General features: G+C 34.5%; 1 protein-coding gene across 1 annotated transcript in view; it reads right to left on the bottom strand.

The window, feature by feature from the left end:
- The window catches only part of PAPOLA (poly(A) polymerase alpha), a gene marked incomplete at its 5' end in the record, with an annotated part of 33,250 nt that extends 15,240 nt beyond the window's left edge, over positions 1-18,010 (bottom strand). The window contains 12 exons of the mRNA XM_008944758.1: positions 352-405; positions 4,939-5,023; positions 5,914-6,034; positions 7,513-7,585; positions 9,012-9,150; positions 9,247-9,336; positions 10,528-10,639; positions 13,694-13,747; positions 15,016-15,125; positions 15,671-15,752; positions 17,158-17,224; positions 17,840-18,010. Coding sequence (XP_008943006.1) covers positions 352-405; positions 4,939-5,023; positions 5,914-6,034; positions 7,513-7,585; positions 9,012-9,150; positions 9,247-9,336; positions 10,528-10,639; positions 13,694-13,747; positions 15,016-15,125; positions 15,671-15,752; positions 17,158-17,224; positions 17,840-18,010 — 1,158 coding nt within the window. The remainder of the gene's footprint in view (positions 1-351; positions 406-4,938; positions 5,024-5,913; positions 6,035-7,512; positions 7,586-9,011; positions 9,151-9,246; positions 9,337-10,527; positions 10,640-13,693; positions 13,748-15,015; positions 15,126-15,670; positions 15,753-17,157; positions 17,225-17,839) is intronic.
- Positions 18,011-22,322: the final 4,312 nt, after the last annotated feature.

Here is a 22,322-nt window from a genome sequence, read left to right as displayed (position 1 = left end):
GAAAGAGGGATTTTTGTTCAGAGAAACAGTATTTCAAGAGATTGAAAACATACCTCCACAAACTGTTTCTTAAAAGAAGTGGGTAAGGTTTAAGAAAGTAAGATTTGTGAAATGAACCTGACAGGACTGTAAATTTCAAGCAATAGCCTTCACTCTCTGCTTCTTCACTTTTAACTGTTTTTCAAAAGCGTATCATCTTCATCCATTTAATTTTGAAACACTGAAGCTCTACTTCGTTCCATTGAAAACATACTATATACATTAGATATTCCCTTGCATCCACTGCTGACAGGTTTTAAGTTTTGTCTGATTGTTTTTGTTTTTCTTTTAAACAGCAAGCATTATACTCACCATTCTAGTCGCTGTTTTTCTGTCGGTGCGCTTGCTAGAAGTACAATATAATGCCTTTGGAGATAAAGACAATATGCTATTCTATTTATACTTCTAAAACTACATTCAAACCTTAACATTAAAACTCTGCAGTAAATTCTACATTGCAAACTATAGGTTTAAGTATATATCCTATAATAAAATTAAGCATTGTTAAGGAAACAAAGGGGTTACACATCCCCCAAGCATGTGACTAATGGATTTCTTGAAATATATCGGATTTTAGCAACACTTCCAACTACACTTTAATACCAGTAACCTTAATAAAAGGCTAGGAATATAGCACTAGCTGAAAAACAGTACAAGATACTTCAATACCAAATGAGATCAACAATTTAACTGACTACTAGAGATTCCTTGCAAGTAAAAACAGTTGTTCGCAACCATCTATACATGTCAGTTGTCTTAGTCACAACAGTATTTCTGAATAGTTAGAAGAGTGGTTAGAATATATATATTTGCTCTAAGTCAAAAATACCACTAATCAAATGTGGTTTAAAATTTTATGTCTGAATTTTAGAATTGTCTGAAGACACTTATCTGAAACTTCACAAGGAATGTTTCCTCTGATGGCAATTCTTAAACTCTCTATATTCCAGGATAATCACTGTATACCTACTGTAAGTAAATTTCAAAAAGAAACAATACACAAAGCAAGAATGGAATTTTAAACAAAGCAGCCCAAGGACAGTGGAATGGGAGATGATTACTTTTAACTTCAGTTCATAATGAGGCAGGTGACAACCTTACATGTCTACAGTCAGGTGTTTCACAAGTTTAGCGGGGAAGTCTAGTGTAACATCTTAGGTCATCCAACTTGGCATTACTCTATACTGACACGGTATATTTAGGGATCTTCAGAGCAGGATTTCAAGAACAGCAGTAATATGAGGAATTAGACCCCAGTATATATACCTCATAGAAAGGAACAAGAGGTCAAAGATGATGAAAAATTACAGTGCAAAAATAGTCATCTGATGTTACAGGCCTTCAAATGGTAAATCAAAATCAACAGATCAAAAACAGTAACTACATGTTTCTGTTCTTCACTTTAGGTAGCAAGAGAAAAAGCATACTAAATACTACAGTCCTTCAAATTCAGCAAGAGAATGTCAATGAAGCACGAGGACTTTTTTTGGAGAAAGTTCTTTCCCCTTCTGAATAAGACATTTTGTCCGTTTTCTTTTTCCCCCATTTTGGCAGTATTACTGCTTCATACAAAAATGTTAGACTTTTTCTTATTATCTTATTGAAATCCTCATTTTTAATAAGTTACTTGCAGGATACCACAACTCAACCATTTATATTCCTTTAAAAAAAAAAAAAAAAAAAAAAGGTCTTTTAACTCAACCTCTGTCTGAGAAGTTACTAATTTCTATTTTGTCTAAGGAGCATTAGATATGCAACAATCATCCATAAGATTCCTACATACCACACACATTCACAGAGTGTTTTATTTAGTAGGAAAGACAACTTAAGCTTTTTGTTGTTTTAACCATGTATTGGCGGAGACTAATCTCTAAGTATTTGAAGAAACTAATTTTCCAGTTGCTTATTAAAAAAAGCAGCTCTTTGAAAGAAACTTCAGAATATTAAAAGAAAAGAATGTGGCTATGTCTATATTACTCAAGTAGCTGATAAGCACCTAGGGGGAAAAAACAACAAAAAACAAAACACTAAGACTTATTCATTAAAATAAGCATAATGATTAGCTGGGTTTTTTTTGTTTAGGTAGTGCTAGCTGAAAGAAAAAAAGATGCTATCTCACCCTGCAGTTAAACAGTATTGAGAGGGAGTTAATCACTAGAAATCCACTACTGTCATTTTCAGTAAAACTTAAATAGTACAAGTTGTTAAAAATTAAGACACACTTAGAGTTCAAGGTCTCACTGCTAAATTTTACAAAGACAAGATTTGTTATACATTCTTCATAATTTTATCACAAAAGTATGTCTAATTCGGAAGTATACATTACTTCATGATAAATAGAAAAAAAAAAATGAAGTTAAGGTTCTACCTCTCAATGGTGATTTTTAGATGCAGGGTATTATTCTGAAGTATATTTGTTTGGTCTATTTTTTGCTTGGGGTTTTTTGTTTGGTTGATTTGAGATTTTTTTAAAAAACTGGTGCCGTTTCCCTCTCACTGCCTCCCTATCAGCATTATGTTTTCATCAAGATAACCTAATGTAGATATTATGGAATTGTCTTACACCATTAATACCTGCACCTACAAAAAAAACCCTAAAACTATTTTTAAGAGTCATGCTACTTTCTGAAAAAAAAAAAAAAAAATGAGAACACCTGAACATGTTCATCTTAATTTTTCTATGTTAAAATGTCCAGGATTTACACTTTAAATTATCCCGTGCTTTAAATAAAGTCCTATCAAGGCAAGTATTCAAAGCACCTTTGTAAAAGGTACATTTATATTCTACTTATTTAACAGGATATCTGTCTTTATAACAGAGAAACAATAGGCTAGAGCTCATTAAATGAGTGTTATCTTCCTTCATCAAAGTTCCCTCTTGATTTTAAGCTCATTCTCTCATAACACATCATACTCATGTTATATCCATTCGAAATTATTCTTGCCATTTCCCTGTAAAACACCATATTCAGCAAGTGTATGTTCTTTGTTGCTTCCCCCATCTGAAAAATTTAACCTACATGAAGGGCAGATATCCCATGTTGTAACTCCCTAAGCTCCAAGTAACTGTTGATGTTTAAATAGCAAAAATAAATACACATTTCCCCATTATCCCAATTTCTAATCTGCTTCTGCCATGCAAGTACACAGTAGCCTTCAGATTTCCTTAGTCACACATCATTGAAATTTGTTTATTTTAAAACACAGCTAACAAGTCAAAGGGGCTTACAATCAACATAGATGTTGAACAACTAAGTGTCATTGAGAGGGATAGATTACTAAAGCTATGCTTTCTGAGAAGAGAAGAAAAGAAATGGGTTTTAGATGTCTCAGCAAGAATTGGATCTTCCCTTAGCTGGCAGGACACTACATACTGCTTTGAATTTCAACAGTAACGAATCAAGGCATCTACAAATTTAAACAGGAGATGGTGAAGACAGGAGGGGAAAAAAAAAAAAAAAAAAAAAAAAAAAGAAAACTTGGAAACATGGAGCTTTCAGATGGAGATTTCACCAACAGCCACATTTATGGCACACTGACTGCATATACTGATTTTATTTTGTAAAGGTTACTAATCAAAGCTTTAAATTAACTTACTAGTTAAAACAGAAAAAATACTGAGTAATTTAAATTAAAGCAGGCTCCATAATATTATTCCACAAGAAAAATAAATAAAGACATTTGGGACAAGGTCTGGACAGCGCATGTTGGCAAGAGCAGCTTTTATCGCTAAAAGTGACAAAATGGCTAAAGCCAGCAAATGACATTTAATGTTTCCTATTTTTTCCTAGTTTTGAAAGAAACAAAGAATATGTACAAGCCTCTTGAGCAGAAACTGATTTGTCTGCAGCCCATTTTTAACTTTAAAAAAAAAAAATATAATTTTAGTGCTCTAAAGTGTTTTCAAACTTAATTTCCAAGGTACAACAAAAACCATCGAAATAGTTTAAATCTTTTATCATGCAAAAGGTATAGAAACAAAACACAGACACATTATGAAGGTCATCAGTCTCTTTTAATGGGGGAACTGTATATTTCAATCTTGCTTAGATTAGTACATAACCAACCACCCAACACACAAACAAGTGTAAAATATATTTGATCTTGATTCAAGAAAAATGGGTCTCCAATTTCAACTGAGGGCAAAGAAGATGTAGTCCGTATTTTAATAATCCATATTTATTATAAAAATACAACTTTCAGCAAGTCCATATACATTTGACAAGCTTCTGCCCCACAAGCATATTACTAAAAACCCTAAATATATGATGTGTGAACTTCAGTACTTCCCTTAGAGACATTACAAAATTAGAGAAGCTAGGTGTGAGAGTATTAATAAAGAGCCAAAAGCCTTAAGCTTTAATGAAAAAACTCTTAGTAATAACTAGTACATCTGGCAGTTAGTCAACACAATGGCAAAAATATCTTTTATTACCAGAGTGAACTGTTGACTATATTGACAGAAGAAAACACACAGTCTCAAGTATGTATTCATCTTAAATATTGACCTTCAGAATTAGTTCTTTTAATATCTTGTTTCCTGGGAGGCAAGACCCATTTTTAGAATTCTTACTGACACCACTAAAGAACATTTCTGTTAAGTCAACCCAGCTGATAGGTCTTCAACTTCATTGTTAGCATACCAATTGTTTAGTTAACTGGTGACATTCTAAATAACTGGTCAGGGACTAACCAAAAAAAACAACCAACCCATAATCTGAGGAAATTATTCATTTTCTAAGAGAAAGGACAATAGTGCATTCACTCCCCCCCTCTACTGAAAAATCCAAAAAGAACCCTTAATGGAAGTATGTATATTTAAGACTCTGTGCTGTAAAGCATCATTAGATAGTAACTGATAAAACTTAGAAGTATTCTGCCATGCCATAAAATACATACTTGTACTTTTGAAAGAAGTTTGGAGCTTCAAAAAGTTTGGACCACTCTGCCTTACTCAGCAAAATTTCATCTGTGATAGCAAGACCTAAATTATAAAAAAAACACTTAAACTTTTTTTTATAAAATACAGTTTAGCACCCAGAGTAAAAATAGCTTATAAACTTAGCAAAGGTTACTACAAATTACTTCCCCCCTTCAAACTCACAGGAATTTATCACCAAATCTTATATTCCAGTCACACCTTAAGTGGTCATTAGTTTTAAAAATTATATTAAAGAAGAATCTCAATAAAATACATTTAGAAATGTACGTTAACTTATCAGACTGATGATTCCACATACTTTTGCCTTGAAGGGTAACAGCTTAGTTTAGCCTTTCCTGTATGCCACTGGAACTACTCAGTCTAAAGATAGAGATCTTCCTTACAGTACTTGAATTATCTCTTGTGCAATAAATTGTACAAGGCAAAGAAACAGTGAGACAATAAGCTACTGCTCTGCCTGAGAGAGTTACTGGTATGTGCTCTCTGCAGTGAGTTTACTCCTTGTTTTGATAACCTTTTACCCACTGTAATTAATTATCCATGTAGGTTACTAGGATAAGCCTAGAGGACTCGTCTTCGAGCAAGTTTGTCTTAGATTAGGCCTAGAAATGGCCATTGAGTGGGATTACTACACTACTCTCCTATGTCTCATGACACAATCTAAAGCCACTAAATTAAAAAAAAAAACCAAAAATATTCTCTACATTTAATTATAGTTTTTAGAGCAAAAGGCATGCTAATTAATTGCCCTCGGTTTCTAAGAGTGAAGGACAGATCCACAGAAGTCTCTACTGAATTTGGAACTTGAAGTCTCTCATGTCAAGAAGCTATTTAACATACCCCCACCTCCCCCTTCACAAAGCGTATCCACAACTGAACTATTTTAAATCAATTTGAAAACATTTATATAGAGAGCATGAGATAATACTTACCTTGTTTAAATTCCTCAACCATGACCATCCGTGTGGAAACGGACACATTGTAGGTAGAGTTCTGCTGTGGGTATGCTGGTGTAATTATAGGCATAAGATGGTACCTATCACTGGGGTTTACCTATATATAACAACAGCCAATCAGTTTTCTTCAAGCATACACATGAGTTAACAAATTTGGATTTCTCCTTTTACTACAATAGAGTCTTAAATTCTAAGAGACCTTAGTTTGCAGACCAAGTAGATTTACTAACAGTTCAGAGAAAGTTTACCAAAAAAACCAATGCTTTCACAACAGATCATTCTGAACCACAGTGAAGTGGGAAGGCTATAACCTGTCAGCACATCAAGATCAAATTGCAGCTATTTCCAAGTCCAGAAATACCAACTGAACAGAACAATTTCTCTCTTTTATGGAGATTACCTTGTGATCACATCAGAACAAAGGATACCTTATCACCACATGAGCACCTTCGGAAGAATTACTGTCTTCAGATTTTGTGAAAAATATTTTATATTTTATTTCTGTACCATTACTAAAAATATAGGGCCATCTTAAGACAAGAGGCTCTAGGCAACCTGCCAGAAGCATCACTTGCATTAGCATTATCTTTTATTAATCAGCACACAGGGAAACAAAAATGAAGGGACAAAACCACACAGTATATTTAAAAATAGCTTTACGGTAGCAATTTTGTGGATAGTAAATTAAACTCCTGTCTTTAACTTGCTTTGTTTAGCTACTACAACACAAACAGTTCCCATCACACACTGACCTCAAGCCCCCTGTCCTAAGAATAACAATAAGACTCAAGAACATTTTTTTCAACTGTATCACATTATTTAAATGTGGACTTGTGTTAACCAGAAAAACAGATTTGAAGCATAAAAGGGCATACAACTCAACCTCTGGTGCTTACATTAGTCACCAAAAACAGATGAGTTGAACACCACCTATTCTACAACAGACAAAGCAGCACTGAACACATTCACACTACACCCTACTGAAACCTCAGCATGTGAACTGTGCATCTGCTGCAATCTGTTTTATTGACTGCCTGAAGGACATTACATGTCCAGTGTCCCCAATATAAGCGCTACAAAGATGAGACCAAATATTATAAATACTATACAAAAAAAACCTTAAAACACTTCCAGTTATGATCTTCTTTGGTCCAAGATGAAAACACAAATTACTATGATTATGTGGAACCGAACCTATGCAGCTGCATTAAGTGAATTCAATATGCTTGCTGAAGCAACAGGCTTTAAGTCAGAAGCAAATGCTTTTAAGATAAGCAGTTTTTCAAAAACCTATCACTTTTAAGACTTATATCTAATTACACTGAATGACTATTAAGATCACATACTGGAAAAGCTAGGAGTAAAAAGTACATCATTCAGCAAGTGTGCTTCAAGCGGTCAGTTTAGACAAGTCAACTTTGTTCCATACTCTGGAGAACCAGAAGTTACATATACAGAAGACATAACACCAAAATACTATGTTTAATAAACCCAAAATGAAGTTCACCTAGGATTTTTTAAGCAACTGAATTTATTGTACAGTGTGACTAATAGGGGAAAAAATAATACACTAACCCTTGGGTCCCATACAGGCAAATTAAGATTGCATTCTTCTGGCTGTTTCAATAGCACTGGATTTGGCCATTCCCTGTTCAAAAAGATTGTAGCACTGAATAAGACTATTGGATGCAACCATGAACCATGAATGTTCAACAAACAATACTTTTGAATATGATCCTTCTTAGCTCTGATCCCACAGTAAAGCATAATTTTGTCACAATTAAGCTGGTCAAACTGGGGTTAAATAAGCTGTATTGCTGATCTACAGTGCAGTTGTAATTAGCTTTTCCAGGGCATCAGAACAATGAATTTTCTGTAGCCTTGGAGCTTTATAACCACTAGTTTAGATAACTAAACTCCTCTAAATTTTTCTTGAAACAAAGCTATCAACTATGAAGAATGACATTGTGTCCAACTTCAAAATAGCTGTTTCATGGACAAACTACAGAAGAAACAGCCAGTGTGATTACAGCATTATAAATTTGGTACAAAGCACATGTATTAAAAAAAATAAATAGCACTTCTGTTCAAGTTGTCTCTATTCCCATGAGTGAAGTTAGCTTCCTATGAAAAGAAGTCAGTTAATCTCTTGGTATTTGGACATTAATGCTCCTATGCTATGCACATATAAAATGAAAAGCACTATAAGGAACACATTAAACAGAGTTTGCAACCAATTTTCCTCTATTAGCTTAGTGTGGCAAGATATTACTAAGCACTAGGTACCTCAAAGAGGCCATAAAGCCTATGGATTCAAGACAGTGAAACTGTGGAAATTATCTTCACATTAGGAAGGAAAGACACTATTGCTGAAATAAAGCACAAATTTGGGAAAATAATTTTTAACATTTGTCAATGTCTCATGAAGAATATAGGCATCCAGGCATCCTCTTCCAAGAAAAAGTATATTCATTTGTAATCTGCAAAGTACTCTTTGGTTCCATTCATTCTAAATTTACTTGGAACATTCCCATTGTTCCCATCAGACTTACTCAAATTATCTTTCTGAGGTAACCAGCTCAGCAGTATGAAACCATTTGTAATTCCAAATCACCTAACTCTCCACACTGACAAGATTAAAAACCACACTTTTGCCACCGGTTCTCCTAAACTGCATTTAGGCTGTGTGCCTAAATCAGTTTCTGACATACTTCCATTTCCCATCATCCCAATATCTGAAACTTAAAAGACTAACTTTCGGGGTGTCTGCTCTTGTTTTGCACTATGTAAGTATTTCACCTGAAGAGTAGTGTTGAATTGTAACAAGTACTTCAGAAAACATGAATTAAAAATTGGGCTTTTTTTTTTTTTTCAATACTTTAAGTACAAGACATGTTGAACAACTTCTTGAAAAACTCAGCTCAAGCTAACAATTTTCTGGCAGTAATAACAGTGTTTATTACTAGCACTTTAATCTGGTAACAGCTGAAAATGATACCATAAAAACAGGACTAAAATTTAGTGTCTACAAACAATTTTATTTTAGTGTAATCTAAATAAAAAACCCAACATACCATTTAGAAAATACCAAGAAAAATTTATGTACAAGAGTTGATGCTATTGCATTTGGATAAAGCTGGCAGGTTCTTGCTACTAACATAGCCCAGGAAACACCGCCAAGGAAACCTAGTATATTGGAATAGATGTTGTGGCCTGTGGATTGAGAAAGAAAGAGACAAAAGGAGACTGTTATCAGTAACTGCAGGAGGTTAATGAAAACTTTGAATATTTTGGAAAAAATCTGCTTACGTTTTGCCCAGAGTTTGATAGCTCTCAGTGTTAACCTGAAGTTGTCAATGTTTGGTACTAGATGCAGAATTTCATCGGTTACCCGGCAACCTGTCAAAGGAAGGAATCCATTACACTTGCTGCCTCCAAAATTTATTAATTTATATTTTGATGGCTTTTGGTTTGAATAAAAAAATCTAAGCTTTCTTCTTTTTTACCATTTTACAGCAGCACTCAGACAATTCATGCATGCATAGTTGCAGTTTTAGACTACTACTTGATTTTCTTTATTAATGGACTGTACAAGTCTTTAAGAAACAAGTTTTAAGTTCTGCTGTTATGGGGTTACATGCACTGTACCACAGAACATGCAGAAAAAATTAAAACAGCACGAGTCTTCACAGGCCTACAGAAAATCAAGACGACATAGGTCAAAGCTTTGTTTGAATTTATAAGAATAGGCTAAAGAGAACAGTTTTTTAAAATATGAGTTGTATCATTACTTTGACAGGGTATTTTCAGGCTTAAGAGTAACATTTCAGGTAACAATATTAAATGCTTGGGGTTTTGTCTGTTTTACCTCAAGAATAAGTAGTTCTTAATTGTTATTAAGTAGTTGCAGAGAGCTGATTGCAAGAAAATAGTATTATCTAAATCTAGGAGTTCCTTTCAAAGAAATAAGAGGGAAGTATGGATTCCAAAGACTGAACAAATGTGATTTTTCACAAAACGGTGGAAGTTGCTGTGGTAATATCAAATTATCACATTTTCAGCTCTTAATAAAAATCAATGATCTCTCACATGCTCCTATTCCCTGCCAAGCTGCACACAGGCTGAGGCCCCTACCATCCTGTACGTAAAAAGTTCAAGCTGTGGTATGACACAAAAGTTAAGGCTTACCAAAGGTGGTACACTACTAGAGACCTGACCTCAAACCGTCAATTTTTTGATAACCCAAATATATCAAGTAATTTTCTGCATATTAAAACTCACAAGTTGAAAAAAACAGGTACATGTTTTTATAGAAACAGACAATGCTCCACACAAAATTCTTGCAAGTCCCATTAATTTCTTGACAGCATCATTTACTTCCCAAATAAAATAAAAAAAAATAATTACAAAAGTCTAGCCAAAAAGAAACATTTCTCTCCAAAAAGTTATATGAACCTGGCTATGACTTCACTGACACATATGCAGTTGCTGTATTTTCAGTCAAGTCCACAACTGAACTACTGTATCAAACACTCGCCAAGATTTATTAGATTATATAAGAAGTTCATGTGCAAAATTTTATATACGTACCATTAAGACTTCGTATGCATCTAATGTCTAAATTTTTAAGTAGGCTATCGTCTCGTAGGTCTAAGTCCTCAGGAATAGTTTGCAGTGCTAATCTTGCAAACAAAATATCAATCTTAAAAGAAACAGAGATAAGACATTAGAAAACTGTTCTTTCTTCTGTAGAACCAATTTTGAAACCCATGGTATCAAGTATACTAAGAATAAAATTCCTATTACAAAGAATCTCGTTCAACAGTGTGGACTGACGTCCTTCACAGACATTAACTGAAACGCTTTTAGATGCTTCCTCTATCTTACGACTCCTTTTTCAAAGTGAAAAAACACACATTAAAAACAATACAGCACCAGTACACACACAAAAACTATGCTGACTGTCAATGTAAGTAAACAGCTTTCAGGGATAAGCACCACTTCTAGGTCTAGAATACAAAACTCTACTACATGAAAACAATTTGTGACAACATAACCAAGTTTTAACATAAATATTCAAAATTGTCACCAAATTACAGAAAAAATAGACCTTCCCCATCCAGCAAAGCACACATGCAACTGGCTGCCTCTGTATAGGACCAGCATCTATGAAAAGTCTACACATCTGATTACAGAAAAGACGAAGATCTGAAAATCCAGCAAGCTACTGAGGAAGTGTACAAATTTGTATAAATTTTGGAATTAAAAATTTCTTTGCTATTACTTCTGCAATAATCAATCATAACAGCTTTTCCAAGTCAAAAATATCTAAGATACTGTTTGGCACTGAATTAGTTTTACATTGTCCCACACACAGCAAGGACATTTGAGTAAGGAAGTCAGTTTGCCCTGCCAGTCTTATATCAGGTATCAGTCAGCCAGCATGCTGAGAATATAAAGTGTGTATCAGCAACTGGCCTGCTAGGCAACAAGCCCCCTGTACCAGATGAGGCTTTTAGTCATCCTGAACTGCTACCATGTCATCTACAAGACAATTAAATACCTAGTGCTACTGTACCAACAACAAAACTGACTTGGTTACGGTAAAATTATTTCAGACCAAATTAAGCCGAAGATACCTTAAAATTAAGAACTTTTCATAGATGCTTAAAACTCAGCATCCATTTTAAACTATGAAGCACTTCTCCAAAGAAACTAATTTCTAAAGAATTCAGTGTGCCTCTGATTTTCAAGTCTTTAACAGCAAATCTTAACATTCTGTACTACAAGCAGAAGTTTCCGATTAAGTCAAAAGGACTACTTTTCAATGTAAAACAAGTTCAAAACTAACTTTAGCTTGCAGTTCTGTCCTGATCTCTACAAGGTCTTTCACCTCCAAAGATACAAATCCATTGACAATAAAAAGCTTTTTCAAATCCAACATAACTTTTTCAAGTCCTATGTAACTTTTTTTGGAGGTGAGCAAGGAATCAGTTTTCTACAGGAAGCACTAAAAAAAATCAAGACACTTATTATTTTAAGCAAGAACACCCAATGTATATCTAATAACTAGTATTGGCAGAAACTTCAAGTTCACTTTTTTGGTGATCCTGTCAGTTAAAGTCCTTTTCCTCAATTCTAAGGTTTCCTTTACAGGAAGAATACCTTCTGCCTGGATTAGGAAAAGGAAAATTAGAATCTTCTGGTAACATACTGGGCACAAATTCAGTCATCAGAAACTGTTCTAATGACACCTGTATATATGTATAAAAAGATGTTTATGATAACTTGGTGTTCATGACTAGAGAACTTGCATGCACTGCCAGCAACATGGGTTAAGCCTCAGCCATAAACCTAAACCATCAAGAGTCCATCAGATTACTACTATATTGGAGCAAGATACTACTACTCTTCTAGCAGATAATCCTTTTCTTTCCCTGCTTAAGCTTGCATTTTCAATTTCCTTTTTAAACAAGAGAGACAACACTGGCTTCAAATGTAAATGAATAAACCATACAAAAACCAGACTAGCCAGAAGGTGCCAATGGCAAGATTCAACATTTCAAATTAATATCCAGGCTATGTAAACAGAAAACAAGTTCTCCAGAAAAACGTTCCTAATATGCAACTGTATACAGGCAGTAATAAAATGGCTGACACAGATGTGAAATCACTGCATAGTATCACATTTCTCTACATCTCTCTCATCTGGAGAAAAAAAAAAATAAGCGTCAACTGACACAAACATCAGTGAAAATACAAGCAAGTAAAGCTGAACATAGAAGTGCAAAGGAGGTGGATCATCTTTCTGACACTCAAAAATTGCCAGTATCCTAACTAATGACCATTCTAATTGCAAGGCAGAGATTTAACTCAGACTGGGGCAGACAGACCTGTCCAGTCTCACAATAATATAGTTCTTCAAACCGTGTCATGTGTCAGAAGATTAGCATGGGAATTCTTCACCCACTGTGAAGGAGCCTTCCCATACCCACTAGTTGCTGTTTGATATAATCCAACTACAAGTCTGATGAACTGCTTGTATGAACAGTTCAGACGTTTTTGTCTTGTCAAAGAAAGATGACAACTTGACTATAAAACAGTCTGAGAAAAATTAACATAGCACCTTCTGAAAGCAGTGTTCCTGTTTTCTCAGGAACTTCTCACAACATATTAAAAATCAATTTAAGCAAGTTAAGCTTCAAGATAGCTGATCCATGAGGCTGAAGGCACCAAAACCATTGCTTTGGTCACGTGTTCACACGTGTCTGAAGGGATCAGCACAAGGCCTATACCCCATTTGCTGTCAGAGGTACCTTTTTGAGAACCGACCAAAGATGACACAGCTTCCTATAGTATAAAGTGCTGAAGCAAATCTGAATGTAAAGTTTGGGCAGTTCACGATTAGCAGCCAAAAAATTACCAAAGCCACATTATTTACGTGTATCATTTATATTAAATGTCACATCTTAATAATGCCAATGCTGGTACTCTACAGGTCAGTACAAGTGCATAGCAGTACTTAAAGAACGGGAAGATAATTCTACACGCAGGTTTAAACACATGAAGACAGACTTGTTTCAGCTTTAAATACCAAGTTAAATTACACAAATGAGGACTTCTGTCAAGGACCTGGTTATGAATTCAGAGTCACTTTATTAGCATTCATATTAATGAATACTACAAGAGTTATGGAGATCTTCAAAATATTGCTTTAACCATGTTCTACCAAAATAAAACAAAATATAGTCTTTACCTCTATTCCATCAAAACAAAGTTTAATAACTGGGACAAAAGCTTCTTCAACAGCCTGGGGAGAAAAAAGTTGTATTTTATTTTCAGTATAGAAAAACCTTTACAAACAATAGTTAGCAGGCCTACACAATCATAATAAAATGCTATTTATACAGATGCTTCTCTTTCCAGGTCAACTTTTGTCAGCAATTACTTTCTACACCATTGAGGATTTAAGCAGTAAGCAGTGATCTACTCCATGCTACAGTCATCTGGATGTTAACTACAACCCAAACTCATACCAACCATCTCTGACGACATTACCTCAAGGTCCAATTCTCTTCTCACTACATGAAGGATATTGATCAAGCATCTTTTACTCCTCACAGCATCCCTTAAGCATTCTAAGGCCAACCTATAGGGAATCTTGCTCTAAAAGGCCTCTTCTCTTTAATTCTGTTGCTTCTGCAGTCAGTATTTTATGAGAAATTACAAGGATGCACCTGTGTAACGATGCAGTCTAACTTCACCTAAACCAGTCGCAAGTCACCAGTGTCCAGAGCTCAAGCATCCTTTCAAAATGTCCTCATTAATAACGTACTTTGACAAACAGTATCCACAATGGAACTGGGTAACTTGATGTCTGCTCTGCAGTCAGCCAGGAATATCACTTTCCTGAATAGAGCATCTGAACTAAGTGCAGATGTACAGAGCACGGCTTTTGGAAAAGCAAACAACACTGCATAACCCCAAAAAAGAAGTCTTGGGAATTGTCAGAGGCTAAACACACTTCAATTTTCTAGTTCTTAATAAGAGGAGACAACATTATTTTCTGCACTTAACCTTACTTACGGAATGATTTAAAAGTGTTATGACACCCTGACCTAAAGTTTATTTGCATTATTGTAGAGCTATGCTGAATAGTATACATTGATCTACCTTCCTGCTAAAACAACTACATCAGCTGGAGTTAAATAGTTTATAGCAAAGTTAATCAGAAAATCAGAAACCTCTTCATTTTAGCACATGGATTTAAGGACTAATAGAAGCGTTCAGATAATAAAGCATTCAAAGCAGTTCTTTCGGTGCATACAGTATTACACATACTAGGATACCATCCTGCCATCTAGATTTTAAATGAGCATCATTCTTAAGTAGGAACAGAGAAAATTCGGAAGAATCTCTGTTTATCTGAACGATGATGAAAGGCTTTACTGCAGGTTAGCTAAAAATTCACTGCAACCTTTAATAATCAAGTCATGTTTACTTATTTAATGCATTATCTTTCACTATTTACTTTTCATCATCATCAGTTCAGCTAGTTGTGTCAGGCAGTTCACATACCCTCAGATCTCTCACTTCTTCTTGTTGTTTCAGTTTTTCATAAAACGACGTGAAAAAATCACTTCTTTCAACATGTCTTGGTGCAACACACAGGGCATCAATATCAGCACCTGAAATTGTTTATTAGCACACAGTGAGTTATTCACACTTCACACATGAAGTGCCAGAAGTGGACAAACATTTGTTTCAAACCAAACAGGAAAATTTAGTTTCTCTTCCCACAGAATGGATTTTCTTTGGGATTACTGAATGAAACTAAATGGAAGAGAAAAAAAAAAAAGTTTTTTACAAGTTCATGGCCACTAAGCACAACAAAAACATACATACATTCTTCTTGCAGTTGTGGAACACTTGTAATAATTTTGAACTAACAATGGACACTGAAGTATAAAACTCTCTATTTTTAAATATTTCCAACTTTTTTTTCCCCTGTTTGCCAACCCATGAGAAAAACATAAAATAGGAACACTTTTTTTTCCATTTAGAAAAAGCTTGGAGATGGCTGACCAAAAAAAAAAAAAAAAAAAATCATCTAATACCACCTCAAGAACCAGCAATTTTTTGTAACTTAAGTGTGACATTTACAGACATGTCATTAGCTCAAACATACATTTTTCATTAAAAGTAATTTTTGTGTTATAAAAGTCAATGTTACCTTTTGTATGAACCCCTAATCTATAGGATCCAAAAGTAAAAATTTTTCCTCCAACATTTTCTATTACAGACTGTGGAAGATTCTAAACAGAGCAAAGAAAAACAGTTATTTTACCTTAAATTATAACATACACAATGTATTTAAAAGTCACAAAATTTATGCTGTTTAACACGTAGTTACTGCTGAAGAAATACCATTATTTACATAAAAGACAAAAGTATGTTTCCCACTTTGGAAGCATTTGTAACATTTCAACAACATTACACATTACTCCCTCAGGCTTGTCAATTGTAGCATCCATGTATCTAAAATGTAGCAGTTCTACCTTTAAGGTGCAACGGCTTTAAAATATTATGGACATTAAACACATTTTGCTTAATACTCAGGTATCGTGGACTGATGTCAAAACTGACAATGGATTCCAATTTAGAGCAACAGAAAAATACCATATTAAATTGCTTTCAGAGACACCTATACTACATTCTTTAGACAAAAGCTTGGTTTGGGGAGAGATATGTGTTTTATCTTACAATTATTCGGGTACTTTTAGAAAAAGTTCCTAGATTTCTATCTTCAAAAATCTCTTGAATCCCCAGTACTGTGGGCAAAGACAGTTGCCCCTTTGTAACAGGATGTAGTGTTACAATCTGAAGCCCTACATTAATGGTTACACAGCAAAAGAGATAAGCAAAATCAAAACTGAATTATTTTGCAATGTGTATTGGAGAAATTTTACTTCCTAAGCTTGCACAAAGCAAGAAACTCTCACTATTTTGTTTTCAAGGATCAGCACATACATAGCAAGGCCATTCCTACCCACAGTCTCATTCACATATAAATTCCCACTTCATAACGTAAGTGTACAGAAGAAATACAATCCTAAACATACTCACAGCAAAACAACGTAACAATTATGGTTTTATCCCTAAAAAGTGCCACTTCCATCTTTACATTTTTGCAAGTCTATCATCATTAAAAAAGGTGTGAGAGGAGCAATGGGACAAACAAACTGGCAAAACCACCTCCATCATTTAACTAGTCTACAAAAGTAACATTACGGGATTAATATTGAAGAAAAATACCATAGATCATAAAATTGCAAGAAGTCCATTTTAAGATCTAGCACTGGTCCCCAAATCCAAACAAACCAACATATAGTTAACACCGTACTATATATATGTATTTTGACAAAAAGTCAAGCTATATTTCTGCCTAGGGAGAATAAAAAACAACGTAAAATTACTGTTACAACTATCATAACTTTTTCCAGTATTTATCAGTTTCTTTCTTCCACAAGGTTCTACTCTGAAGGGGTGCTGTGGCCTGGAAACAAAAGAAACTACACAAAGGTGGTGTTTGTTTTCCTAATTTGATCAAATTTGATCCCCAAATGTAAGATTAACTTTGTTTAGACTGGGAACACATTCTGAAGTTATCTTCCTACAGTAGTATTAGTATGAGCAATTCCATGTAAAATACATCCATACCTTGCTTTCACTGATTTCGCGTATCCATTCCTTTACCAGGTTATTTAATTTTCCCAAAATTAGAATCCTATTGATAAAACAGCAGAATCATAGGTCACCAACTTAAAAAATACTACCAGTTTGGTCTAAGATCATCATTACACACTAAGTCAGAAAGACTGCAGATCAAATTACAGATCTTGTTATACATATACACTGAAACAAAGCTGCTTTTACAACCTTTCCGCTATTTTTTTTCCTTTAAGGATGTTCAAGTGACTTAAACTCAGAAAATAAATGTAAGCGTGCAAGGCCTACACACGTTTTCAGGTATAAGAATTCTACTCACTTTCAAAATACATCTTAATTCATAAAACACATGCATCTAAAACCAGTGAAAATCAGTATTGAGAAAAAATAATCTAGAAAGCTTAATAAAGACAAAAAAGTATAGGAGCCTCTACAACAAAACAATTATGAAAGAGGGAAAAAAAAATGCAAGCCAGCCTCCAAACTTTAAAAGTAATCTTAGTTTCTTTCTGCATGCTGAGGTAGTCCTCTTAAGGTGAGAGAAATCAAGCTTAATATTTCACTCGTCTTTTAATCAAGTATTTGAAAGAACATAAACATGCTTGGAGTTCAGTATTTAACTACGTAAACCTGAAGATAGCAAAACAACCACTGCTAGAGTGAGTTTACTCACCTGCGTTGCAGTTCTTCTTCTTCTTCAAACACACCATAAGGTTTTAGGGTTTCTATTAATTTCTGGGTAAGCATGCAGTCAATCTCCTTGGGGGCAGCTAAACTGATAGGTGAGGTAATGCCATAATGCTTCTGTAGTTGCTGTGTTTGTGATCCCTGGGTTGTAATGGGACTAATAAAAGCAATTAGATACAAGTTACTGACAGAAACAAAACAAAACTTTCAAATTACTTTTTAACATCAGAGTAACAGACAAGAAACACATACTAAGGAAATAAGAGTTAAGCCTACTGTTAGCATTTACATCCCAGAGCAATCTGTGTTAAATCTGTTAAGGACAAGCGAATTGCCTTTCTCCAACTCTAAATACTGACTGATTGCAGGGTTACAAGTTGCTATGAGGCATGATCTTTTACATCAGCTGACTTCACACACATAAGACATTCACCTTCACAAGTAAGGAGGCTTTAGTATATTTTCAGCCCATCAGCATCACGCAGTTAGCTTTAAGCTGACTTCTCTGCTGGCTAGCGTACAGGAGGGTTAGAGAAACAACACCAGCTCTACCTCTGTGGGCAATATTACGTATCGCCTTGCTTCATGAGGGGGCTGGGGGAGAATACCAAGTCTGTGCTAGACTTTGCCTAGCACGAGTAGCAAGGATGTAAGCAGTACTCTCTGCACATCATGTTTCCTTAACATAACATTTTACTTCATCTAAGTAATTCTCTAAATGGGAAAGTAAGCCTAAAATAAAGGTAACCCACCATAATGGGTCAAATCTGCAATGACCTAGTTCACCAGGAAATGGTCCAATAACAAGCCCTCATACATAACTTTCCTTGCACTTTTAAAGATACACATAGGGATATGGAGCCAAACCTCAAGCACAAGGATGATACTCTCAAGTCAATCCCCCTTATCTCAACGTTGTAAGAAAGTAGACTATGCAAAAGAACTTCAGCAGAAACACAAAAGCAGTTATCATCATAGTGTGAGAACCAGTAACAACTTTCCTAGATAACCATCCTGGATCAGAAACTTTTTTTATAATGGGCATGTATTTTTTGTGATGTTCACATTTAAACACAGCCTTATTTTCAGACCAGTTTCAACTTGAAGACTAGTAAATCCTAAGCATTTCAAAACAAAACTTGGTCTTGTGTAACATACAAGTGTTTGAATTCAGTGATTACTGCATGCTATGCTCATATCGTCAGCATCAGTTTAAAGCTGTTTTAACAGGTAGTCCTTAAAAAAAAAAAAAAAAAAAAAAAAAAGAAACACCAAAACACACAACCAACTCTTAAGCATACTCAGTATTGTAGAAAAAAAATTATGTGCTTTAACATTTCAGGTAGCCAAATTTTAAGTTGAGAAACACTGAGTCTTGGTCATTATATACTTCACAGATTTTTAAAAAAATACACTACTTAAATCTGTATTTTAGAAGCTCTGAAGGTTATTTGCAGCATTAAATACTATTTATATATTGACATATAGATAACCTGCCTATAAATTATATTATTCCTTTGATTTTTGAAAATGACAAAACGTTTAAGCATATTGAAAAACTTTTCTGAAACCAATTTGTTATTTAATCAAACTTGCAGGGACCAACAAAAACATTATGATCTCTCATCAAAACACACGTCTTGGAAAACATGTCTATTGTATCAACAGCTATTCAAAAAGCCTTACCAACAATTAAACAAGCGTTATTTGAAAGTTAAGGCAATGCTTGTGTAGAAGTGTCACACCTGCATTATTTATGTTATACTCTTACTACATAAGATTGCACCCTTTCAAAGCTATACAGCAATGTTTTGTTTCATATCAAATTATATTTTAAATTCAATAATTCATTCTATTAGGCCAAAAGCTTTACCATCAGTCTGTTCTACTTCAACTTTTATAAAGTCCAAGGTAAAGACAAACTTCCATGTCAAAAATTCCATCTCACTGCTTATGGCAAAATCCCATTCTTGCCAAGCAGAACTTTTCCCTGTATATTGCTGTTATCAGTTCATACTTCATTTTTACATGTTGTTATGTACTATTTCTCTTGTACAAACCAAGAAACAATTTTTCAGGCTAACTACATATTGTGTGTGGAAAAACAAGGAGTAAGAGGGAAGTTGTATTCTAGTTTCCACAAAGACCAAGTACTAAAAAAGAACATTTAACTTAAACTTGGGAATTAACAAAACCTCCTAGAATTTTCCAACAAAAGTTAAATGCATTGTAAAATATTCTAAGTACTATAATTTGTTTGAAATCAAAAGCTCAGTCGCAGCGAAAATTTCTCACACAGCAAGTTCTAGCACATTTGTCCCTGTGCTTGTTAGCAAAAGGAAAAAAAGCAAAGCAGGAAAAAAATAAAGCCAACCCTCAAGTAAACATACCTGGGAATATTATTTGACATTGTTTCATTCACCTAAGATGTTTTAATGACCTAGTGAAGAATTTGGTAGCAGCTGATCATATATAGATCTTAGAACTTTATGCATGAACTACAACATTTTTTTAAAAAAAAAAAAAAAGTTGTTCAGATGAGTTATATAAAACAGTAATCCAAATTAAGGACAAGATACTATAACAATTTTTCCTCTTTAAAAAGAAAAATTTTAGGAATGTCAACACAAATACTAGCTTCAGCCACTTAGTTACTACTAAAATGAAGCCATCAGAAAACAAAAGGCCTCAATACGTAAATATCCTTTGGACATTATATTTTTACTTATACCACAAAGCAAGTAGTTAAATTTTAACTACAATTTCTCCCCTTTTGCCAACTGTTAATTTGAAAAAGTTAGTTTTTTTAAATTAAGATCTTGCAGTTTACTTTCATGTTTTTAAAGTAGTAATATAAAGCAAACAACATTTTAATTTTGTGTAACAATTTCCTGATGTTTTGACTATAATTTTCACCTGTCCATAACTAGAAACTGTATCAAATTTAACAGATATCAGACTTTATGGAAAGGCCTTGCAGCCACTGTCACTAGATTTCAAAAAAAGACTCAATGTCACTATGACCCAGATTCTGTTGAAGCAGACTCCTGAAGTCAGTAACGCTGATAGAGCCTGCTTGTAAGGGTCATGCTTCACCAATTTGAGAACTAATAGCTTAAAAATAATCTTCACCTTGCCACCATATTACAACACATAAACCCAAGCAAATATCAGATCACTTCCCTGATCCAGTTTGCAGCCTAACAGCAGCAGTGCAACGTGCAGGTCTGTCCTCACAAAACACCATGCTGTCATGACTTCACTCAGTATTGTCTCCAGTCCCTACAGGACCCTCACAGCACAGGCATAGGGCACAAAATTAGCTTTGAAACTCCTCACTTAAATGACAGCTTTAAACAACCTATTAAACCAACTGATGGACATCTTGTGTAACAATACCCCAAAAAGTTAGTTTTAGCATTATTGCTTTTGTATTCATATATAAAAACAAAATAAGGATGTTGTCAACAGCACAAGGCTTTCCTACACAAATGTTTCACCTGTGTTTGAAGGTTGAGGAGTTAATGAGAACAATTTCACCCTAAGTGCATGTAACAACATGGGCCTCCTGCAACATTTTAAAACTCTAGAAGGTGCAATGAAGCATACATTAGTGTTGAATAGAATATAGGTTATATCCAGCTAAAAACATCTAAGTTGAAGGTCAGTTGTTTAAAACTGCTAAAGTTAAGTCTATTCTAAGGCTTGCGTTAACACACCAAAAGACAGCGCAGAAGTGTCCTTGCAAAATCACAAGAAGTTCTAATAAAGCATTTGTTAGCTGCTTTTTAAATGAAAAATAAATTATTGCTCAGAAAGAAACTTAAAGTGCTCATCCTTCCAACTTTAATACAGTATTTACTTGTTATATTTTAGCCAGAAAACACCAATGATCAACATTCCTAGACTCATCTTTCACTTTCTCCTAAAACCATGAAGATCACACTCTACTCCAGCATATTCCCTCTTGAAAATATATACAGACATTCTAGTTCTTCCTTGTGATGTGTCATGATATATCACTTTTGGAATCTCTAATTTTAAACTATCGAGTTTATTCACAGACAAAGGACAAGTAAGAATCAATGCCGATCTTCTACCTGAGAGGATGAGACAGGTTAAGGGCTTGGGGGGAGGGAGGTCAATACCTTGATGGCATGTCAAATCTGCTTGTCATTGAAGTTAAGCATTAACAAAAATCAAAGAGTATTAAACAGAAACAGAGTCCCATCCCAGCTACTCAATCTTGACAACAGCAGACGCAGATTTGGCAGACAGCTCAAGCTCCAACAATTCAAACTGTGTTTAGGGCTTGTGTTTCTTTCATTTCTTTAAAACGAGGAAGCTTTCCTTGTTAACATCATCAAGAAAATAAGTAGTTTGAGGGTTTTTTGTTTGTTTCTAGTCAACCACATATACACGAAGATCTTGCCCTGCTATCAATATAAGCTACGTGTCAACAGCACAAT

Source organism: Merops nubicus, unplaced genomic scaffold (genome assembly GCF_000691845.1).
Source record: "Merops nubicus isolate BGI_N331 unplaced genomic scaffold, ASM69184v1 scaffold2120, whole genome shotgun sequence".
Lineage (NCBI taxonomy): Eukaryota > Metazoa > Chordata > Aves > Coraciiformes > Meropidae > Merops > Merops nubicus.
Note: the sequence above shows the minus strand (reverse complement) of the source record. Positions and strands in the feature narration are given on the sequence as shown.